General features: G+C 36.8%; 1 protein-coding gene across 1 annotated transcript; it reads right to left on the bottom strand.

Annotated features, from left to right (window-relative positions):
• Positions 1–6172: 6172 nt before the first annotated feature.
• irx1b (iroquois homeobox 1b) lies at positions 6173–9143 on the bottom strand. Its single transcript, XM_055167073.2, has 4 exons — positions 8733–9143; positions 7170–8157; positions 6959–7031; positions 6173–6493 (listed from the first exon to the last, which is right to left on the bottom strand). Exons 1-4 carry the CDS (start codon positions 8976–8978, stop codon positions 6448–6450), a joined length of 1353 nt encoding a protein of 450 aa, XP_055023048.2. The 5' UTR covers positions 8979–9143; the 3' UTR covers positions 6173–6447.
• Positions 9144–9526: the final 383 nt, after the last annotated feature.

Genomic DNA, 9526 nt, shown 5'->3' with positions numbered 1-9526 from the left:
ATCCTTGCGCGTATTATTCTCATCGTTTATCCCCTGCGGAGGTTAACTATGACATTGGCAATCGGGAGTTGTTGGCCGTCAAATTGGCACTGGAGGAATGGCGTCACTGGCTTGAAGGGTCGGGTGTACCTTTCATAGTATGGACGGACCATAAGAATCTCGAATACATTAGAACTGCTAAAAGACTTAACTCCAGGCAGGCTCGGTGGGCATTGTTTTTCGGTCGTTTCGATTTTACACTTTCTTACCGGCCGGGTTCCAAAAACATCAAACCCGATGCTTTATCCCGTCTTTTTGAGCGTTCCGATCGTACTGCTACTCCCGAGCCCATTTTACCGGAGACCATCATTATCTCCGCGCTCAGATGGGAGGTCGAATCGAAGGTTTTGACTGCCTTAGAAGGGGTAACGCCCCCGGCTCGTTGCCCACCGAACCGTTTATTTGTGCCGGAGGGGTTACGGTCAGACGTTCTCCAGTGGGGTCATTGTTCCAGTGTTGCTTGTCACCCAGGGGTTAGTAGAACTAAATTTCTAGTCAAGCAACGATTTTGGTGGCCTGGTATGGCTCGTGATGTCCACGATTTCGTCTTGGCTTGCTCGGTTTGTGCTGTTGGTAAGACTTCCAATCGACCTCCAGATGGGTTACTCTTACCGCTGTCTGTCCCTTCGAGACCCTGGTCCCACATCTCGCTAGATTTCTATGCCCATAAGTGTCAAAGCTTGTCACTGATTCTTGTTTATGAATTTAACCATTAAGTGCTGTCTAAAGATTTGGCTGTAGGTCTTATGTGTTCTTTAATTAGCAGTTTGATGCTCTTAAATATAAATCACGATAAAACAAACAAATAATCTAGCACAAACTCAACACACAAACAATTAGTCGAATTGTACAAACAAAAAATATTACAAAATAATAAACAAATCAAGTAGCCTAACAAATAATCAAATTAAGCACAATCTGGTGGTTTCCCACCAGGCCCGGATTGGCCATAGGGAGAACCGGGAGGATTCCCGGTGGGCCAGTCTGTTTTTTTTGGCCACGAGGGCCGGTGTTGTCATGCCACCGAGATGACGCGTATTTGCGGGTGAGAGATGTCCCCGCCGCTTTATGCACAAGTTGATTGTGTCCCGAGTCCCGACCACTAGGAAGAATTCTTGCATTAGGGTTCATTGACATCTAAACTAAAACGCATGGGAAACGCAGGACGTGCTGCTGTCTTCTGGTTTTCAAAGCGCCTACTTGAACACGAGTTTTGTTTCAGACGCGTCTATATTGAGTGCGCTTGCCGGCCGCGCGTCTATATTTAAAATAAACTTGAGCGCGTCTTTTGAGTGCGCTTGCCGGCCGCGCGTCTATTATATTTTAAATAAACTCGAGCGCGTCTTTTGAGTGCGCTTGCCGGCCGCGCGTCTATATTTTAAATAAACTTGAGCGCGTCTTTTGAGTGCGCTTGCCGGCCGCGCGTCTATTATATTTTAAATAAACTTGAGCGCGTCTTAATACAAACGGGCTGGCCTCTAAACGTATTTTTTTATCCAAGTCATAGATGAATTATCTATGAATAGTCATTATTCATCGTTTATTGCAAGAGGAACAAAAATCTATTTGATGCAAAACTCATTAGTTTCAAAAGTATATCCATGATGTTTTCTTTTTTTAACACAATGTAGGCCTACGTTATTTAGCAATAGACATGATCTAAGTACTAAAAAAAAAGATACAGATTATTTCCATTTGTTTCCAATGCATACTTGATAAATCTTGTGTATTGTATATCAGGGGTTTCCAAACGTTATCAACCCAACAGTTAATCTCAAGACTCACCATTTTTTAGAAAAAGAAATATAGAGGAAAATACAAACACATTTGTTTCCTTTAGTTTTTGAATAAGTTTACTTTAGTAATATATGGTCTTATGGTAGGGCTGCATGATTATGGCAAAAATTATAATTGTTTACTGCATTTGCACGGAATATGAAATTATATATTTGAAAAATACAGTGAATTGCAAGGCTGCAGAGAACAGTGCACTACTGCAGACTTATAGTACTGAGGGTTTAAAGATATTATTTTAATAGTCAGTCGTGAACTAAAGTGGGCCGGTCTAAGGCATGAAACTCCAGGGCTGAAAATGAGTCCCACTCCGGCCCTGTTTCCCACACAGGGTGTAGATTAAGCAAGGACTAGGTCTTATTTATAGTATAAAAGGAAATGTAAGCAAATTTAAGTTTTTACAAACATACCGAAAAAACATTTGTGGTGTGTTTCTTGAGAAATAAAAATGGCACTAATATATTTTAAGATAAAAGTGCAGGCTATTTTCAGTTAAGTTTAAATATACATTTTAGTCTAGACTTAAATGTTGTCTAGAAAACCACCCCCTTATGTTCCAGTCCATAAGATTTATATGAGGCATTACTTTTGAAATCTGATACAAAGATTCAAAGAAAAAAAAAAACATAAAATATATTTTATATAAATAATATTAAATATTAATCTACTTTTCATATTAAATACAAATATAATTTTCCAACATTGGTCAAATAGTGAAATAACCTAATTAATTAATGTATTACATGCATTTGGCAGACACTTTTATCCAAAGCAACTTACAGAGTTTTACAAGGTACATAATTTACTATGTGTGTGTTCACTGGGTTCGAACCCATGACACTTAACATTGCTAACACAACTCTCTACCACTGAGCTATACAGGAACATTGATGTGATGCACATGACAAAAACAAGATTATATTTTCATAGCTCATGTGTGCTGGAGAACCATAGATGCAATGCACACTGCTTGACTAGGTATAAACTTTATTTAACAGGATAAAAGCACGTGGTGATGGGGATCAGATACTCTTTTCTTTTGGATTTTAATCCTGTCTTAATTATAGATTCTCTAGGGCTTCGGTCTATTAGGTTAACCTTAAGTTAACCAGGTTTGGCATGTAGATGATATGCACAATCACCTCAAACCTTTATCTGAAAGTCTGATTGCTTTTTTTTTAAACCAATTACAAATGCAAGGTCATGTTTTATGTTGGTTGAGAAAACTATACCCATTTTTAACATCCAAACACTCCCCATCCCACACCACCAACTGCTTATTTCTGCACTATTTTATTCAGTTATTCATTTTTAACCTCCCTCCATCTCACTGTTCTTCACACCTTCTGGATATAATATATTCATTTCACAAAGTCTAAACCTAGCCTTTCAAACAGACGACCATTTCATGTCTTATCAGGAGTAGGCCACAAAGGCCCTGGCAGGACTAGCACCATTAGCATTAGCATAGCACAGAAATACCTGAACATGAATGACATCTTCTTTAGTGCTATTGCTTTGATTGACACATCACCTGACCAGGTGGGCCAAAAGATAGGAATATTTATTTACATTGCCGTCTTGCATGAAAATGCAAGAATCCATCATAAAAGAGAGTAATATACAGGATGTGGATTTGACTTTTTGAACACACATTTAAAAGGATTTTAAATACATTTCTTCATTTTTATAAAATCTACCATGTACCATATATGCTTTTGCGTTTGGAAACTACAAATGGTTACAGTTTATGGTGTTTATGGTATTCTTTAATTGTACAGTGCACAATAACCACATCAGACCATATGTTGTATAAAATCTATAAAGTTATTATATTTTTCGCACACCAGTAAACTGAACAACAACTCGCCATATTGTTATTATTAGCCTTCTTTTTAAACAATGTCGCCTTTTTAAAAAAAAACTTTAGTTAAAGATAGTACATAAAAATATATATATATTTTAGAACAAGCGATTTTTATTAAAGCATTAAATATTAAAAGAGCACCACAGTTTCGTTTTTTCTTTTATTTAATTCGTTTATTTGACTGCTAAAAAAATATTTTTTTCATTACACAAATAATTGCACTTCTGTGTATAGTGAGTGATGATGAATAAACGTAAAACACAAGTTAGTGGTTTAATGGATCTGGTTTATTTCCCACAATTACTTCGCAAGCGCTCCGTGTTTGGCCTTTGCTTAACCTTTGGGTTTGAACTTCGGTCAAAAATTTGTTTTTAACATCACGCTGAGCACGCTTTGAGAAGTATGGGTTTTGCTGACATCTTGTATCTCTAAAAACTTTATAAATGTCACATTAGTGATTGGAAATCATGCATTTGATTATGGACATCATAAATCAGTGTGTTTGTCAGACTCTAAGAATGTGACCCGGTCCAGATGTGCCTTTGTCACTGACTTACTCCAAAGCACTGTTACATATGTGACAGAGCAAACAGAACATAAACACTTCCAAACAATGAAAATTAATTCACATCTACACGTAAACCTCTCAACCTCTTTTTCTTTTCGGCCTGTGCGGTGGTTTATTTTTTCTAAAGGTTTGCGGTAGGTCGTCACTTACAAAGTCCAGCCAAATGTCTCCGTTGTTCACGCTTGCATGACTAACAATTTATGTTATAGGCCTATTGCATTAATAACACGACTAAACATTTTGTTATATAATGCTTAACAGATCCTTAGTCTTGGCAGCCTAAAAAAAATCTTTAAATTGTTTTCATTATTTATTTTCAAAATGTAGCCTATATTCATATTTAAATTATAAGATAATGACTTAATAATAAAAGCTGTTGACAGATGTTATCAAATCATATGGCACAGTAGCCAATACATTAATGTACTATATCGGTCTCGTTGGATCCCAAAACAAACTTTTGTTGAATGAATAGCCCCTTTGTGCTGTTATTGATACCCCACCGAGGTCTTATAGTTCAGGTGAAGCTCTGTCTCCTTTTTACAGGCCTTTATATTCTACTTATCACTGACATAATCTCCATGCACACCCCACTCTCCTCCGAGTATAACACGCATGCTGCGCGCTGGCATTTGAACAGCTGCGATCCATATTCCTCAGTCTCCATATTTCAGTCAGCTGTCGAGGTTGTGTAAGGAGAGATTTCGCCTTCTGTTGAAACCGCGGTATGAACTCGCACAAACAATTTAATCGTACAATTTAAACTACTCTCTCTCTCTCTCTCTCTCTCTCTCTCTCTCTCTCTCTCTCTCTCTCTCTCTCTCTCTCTCTCTCTCTCTCTCTCTCTGTAGTCTTTGAACAAAAGTTAGTTTAATATTGTTTTTGTTTTAGTAAAAAAATTGACAGGTTTAGTGCGAAATCATGCATCCCTGTGATTTTACACTGTCAGAAAAAAAAAATGTTAAAATATGTACAGCTGTACCCTTTGAAAATGTCCTAATATGTACCATTAGGCACACATATCAAATACCAAAATGTCTCTTTGAGATAATGGTATCTTTGAGGGATTAATATGCATCCTTTGGTACCATTATGTACTTCTGTGGTACTAATATGAACTAGGTAAGCTGTAGACCTACTTTTTAAAAGGGTACAGCCCATGTGACAGCTGGGGTATATTTTGACATTTTTTACTAAGTAACAAAAGCAACAAAAATGTAATAACTTTAATATGTAAATAAACGTGTATGCCGATTTAATTGTTTAAAAAGTTATGTCATGTCTATATCTTAGATAATTAATAGCATTGATGAATTCTGTGTTTGTGATGTTTAAAAAATATAAAAGATATTTTGCACGTCGTCAGCTTTCTTTAGATTTCAGTTTCATTTGTTTTGCATTACAAATAAATTATGACACGACAATAAACAACCGCCTATAGGTGTCGCAATTGCCTTTCGATGACGCTTATTTCAGAAGGTAAATGATGGAGAGTTTCAGCACCCTGATAATTTCAGTCATCACTAATGTACCACTGTCTTTGCCGATTTAATATAACTTAAAATTATCTTGTCATTAATTTTTTTTATGTCGGTAATTCGTTAAAATATCGTTGTTAAAATGTTGTAGTTTAAATAAAATAATATGTATTTAAAAATAGACGAGAGAACATTTATGTTGATTTATAATTGGTTAAAATCATCCACTTAACATATTTTATAGTAGTTACATATAAAACTGTTAATAATCTCACTGATTCGATTTTCTTTTATGGATTTAAGCTTCGCAATGTGCGAAAGTAGTGAAACCTAAAACTGACATACTCATCACTGTCTTAGGAAATGTGGCTTTGTGTAAATAGCACAATTAAATTTAATTAACGAAAACTGATTTGAGAAACACAATTAATCTCATTTGCTTTATTACACAAAAATATATCATTTCACATTTTCTGACAAATAATTCTTATTTACTCTGTAAAAGAAACGCAGGCGAGATACACGGTAAACTCAAACATGCTGAAATGAAATTAAATGAAAGTACAAAAAATTATATTGCAGGATAGAAGCGTATTAAGAAATATATTTATTTGGTCTGTTTGATGATGTAAATGTTGTTGTTCTGTTGTCCTTTATTTTAAATTCGTTAAATAATTTATTTTTTTAGATAAGTTCTGTGTTCATGAAATAGTCTTCAGAGCGCGTTGTGATGTTTCATGATGAGATCTGTATGAGTAGAAAAAAGGCAGCAAATTAGGGAAAATTTATCAACACAGAACTAAACGAATGAAATTAATTACAGCATACAAAATCTAATAGAGTCGGTGCAAGCTACATTTTCTCCGTTAACAATTTAAATAACTAAGTTAATAACACACAACATAAACAGATCTAAGTTCATGTATGTACTTATACTATTTAATAAAACTATTATAAATCAACTGTATAAGGTTATAATTTTAACTTTAATTTAACATTTAAAATGTTATTATTTATTGTTAAAATAATAATACACAATAACGAAAATTATTACAAAATGATTTAGTTTTTACTAAAGATAGGTGCTCTAAAGTGACTTATAATCTTCTTTTGGCGTATTTTAATATTGTTGCTATTCGTAATGCAAATAAGAATTTGATTTAATCCAAACTAGTGCTCGGTACCAAAACATAACGTGTGCGTATAATTTACCTGTCATGGATGACTGGAAATGGTGGTCTGGATGCACGTGTTGGAGATTCAATTCTCTGAATGTTCTCTTGATCTATGCAAAATAAATTAGAAAAATGAATGAAAAAGTAAAACAACATGTTATTATGTATATTTTTAGCAAAGCACAGCGTGACCAAAATGCCACTGACAGTGAATAATATGACAAAAATCTTGAAAGCTATATACTAACCATTATGTTTGGCACAAAAACTGTCTGATGAGTTTTCACTGTCAGCCTCCAGACATGGAGACCCAGGGGCAGACGATGGCTTCTTTTCGGGATTCGTAACGGGGCTGTGGTTTGGAAAGAGACTGTTTTGACTCAAAAGTGAACGCACACCCATCAGAGAGTTTGCACTAAGAAAAGCTGCGTTCGCCCAGTTGTGTAGTTTCCCAATCTGGCAAGTATAAATCCCGTTAGTAGAGAGGAAAGCCGGATGGGTAGATGGTGAGGCCCTGAGGCCTGCGTGAGTTGAGGGGACGCTGCATGTTTTCTGCGTATTGTCGGGACTTGTCGCCGTCTCCGCCAAAGACCAGATTTTAGGTTTGCTGTTTCCAGGCCTTTGACACACTGGTGCACCAGGAGAAACCTCTCCGGCGCTTTTTACCACACTCTGTTCTTTATTACTACTTGGCACAGGACTGTCCATGTTTTTAAGTGCTGATGTTGATAATATCCTTGGTGTTTCCACATTTTCGCGTTGGTCACCCAATGCCTCTTTTTCAATTGTCTTGTTTTGATCTCCTCTGGGCTCCTCAGCATTGTCAATATCGATTGTCTCCAGATCGATCTCTTCATCATCTTCATTTTTGTCCGCGTCGTCCTCGTTGTCACTGTCGAAGATGCGTCCGTCTCTGTCCTCTGCGCTGCGACCCCAAGTCACCTTATTCTCCTTTTTGAGCCTCCGTCGCGCGTTGGCGAACCAGGTGGACACCTGCGTAAGGGTCATTTTAGTAATGATGGCCAGCATGATCTTCTCACCCTTTGTGGGATACGGGTTCTTTTTATGTTCATGTAGCCATGCCTTTAGCGTGCTGGTGGTCTCTCTGGTTGCGCTTTTGGCCCGGGACGGATCTCCGTACTGATACTGGCCATATGGGTAGAAACCGGGTGTAGTATGGACTGCAAATCCTGGTGGGTGAGCTCCGGGGTTATCCTTAAGCTCATATTGCGATCCCTAGGGAATGGAAAAACAACAACCGTGAAGGAAAAGTTTTAGTACCCACTGAAGTATGTTTTAATAAAGCAGTCAATGAACTGTGGGAAGTCCTTTCTTTTGACTTTCCAACTGGTTTAACTGGGGGGAAACTCAGCAGTTCATTTAATAAAACTAGTTTTAATATGAATATAACATGAGGCCTTTAATAACTCATATTAAAAACAAACTTTCCAATTATTTATCAAGTCTTGCTAGATTACCAGAAAATAAAAACAAAGCATGATGCTGTGATTTTTCCAAACATTTTTGCAAAGTACAGAAATAAATGCAATGGTTTAAATTGTTTAAAATTGCTTCACTGTCAGATTAAAATATTTTAATTAATTAATACACTTTTTTAGATTATTCTGTGACTTAAAGTAATTTCAAACATTTGATAAAGTCTACTTATTTATTTTTAGATTCATTTTTTTTCTCAATGCTCTTTCAACAAAGACTTAATTCAAACAGCTTTGTTTAAACTTAATACATTCTCAAGATTGCACAGTTATCAGTGCTATAAAAGATTTATAATATATAAAACTGGATCTTACCATTTGAGAGAGCAGTGCCAGCTCGGCACTGTTGTAAGGTAAGAATGCGCTATAGTTTTGCACGGTCCACGGATTGGCGTACATGCCCAGCATCGGCGTGATAGCAGCCGCTGTAGTCGCGGCATTTGGGCTGCTCTCGGAGCTTCCCTCGCGTGGAGACGTGGGCATGACACCCGTGCGCTCGGCTCCGTACACCTCCTGGGAGGCGTTTAAAAACTGTGGGTAACCCAGTTGGGGAAACGACATGTCCAACTCCAGAGAAACTCTGACAGAGATTTATACAAGAGATGAGCAATCCACTCGTGACAGCGCGTTTCAAAATCACAGCAATAACTCTCGCACGATGCGCGGCTCTCGTGATGTGTCTCCCCTCCGGACCTCTCTCAATTTGAAGTTGACGGCTTGATTGGCATGCTACTTAAGCGCGAGGCCCCTCCTATCAGGGGCCACGCGATAAGTAGACTGCAGTGTGTATTATTGTGTGTTTGTGTGGCAGTATAAACTATGTGCTTAAGGTGCAAGGCTCGTTCGCGTAAAAGTGTTTAATATGACAACAAATATCTAAAACTGTAAACTTTAATGCAAAACCAATATTGGTGTATGACGTGTTGTTAAACAAAATATTTGTAGGTTGTTAAACAAAATATTTGTAGTTTTTTTGACAGCCCGAAATTCCTCCAAATAGCAACTCAATAAATAGAATAAAAATAAACATCCCTTTATCATTATTTTTCAAGCAAACTTACTTGAATTAAAGTATCAATTATTAAGAATAACACAACTAAAACTAAAAT

The sequence above is a fragment of the Misgurnus anguillicaudatus genome, chromosome 20 (assembly GCF_027580225.2).
Source record: "Misgurnus anguillicaudatus chromosome 20, ASM2758022v2, whole genome shotgun sequence".
NCBI lineage: Eukaryota > Metazoa > Chordata > Actinopteri > Cypriniformes > Cobitidae > Misgurnus > Misgurnus anguillicaudatus.
Note: the sequence above shows the minus strand (reverse complement) of the source record. Positions and strands in the feature narration are given on the sequence as shown.

Coding starts and splice junctions, on each gene's coding strand:
- irx1b (XM_055167073.2), bottom strand. CDS start 8,978: ATGTCGTTTCCCCAACTGGGTTACCCACAGTTTTTAAACGCCTCCCAG. Junction 8,158..8,732: donor TGGCACTGCTCTCTCAAATG/GTAAGATCCAGT, acceptor TCCATTCCCTAG/GGATCGCAATATGAGCTTAA. Junction 6,494..6,958: donor TTTCCAGTCATCCATGACAG/GTAAATTATACG, acceptor CTACTCATACAG/ATCTCATCATGAAACATCAC.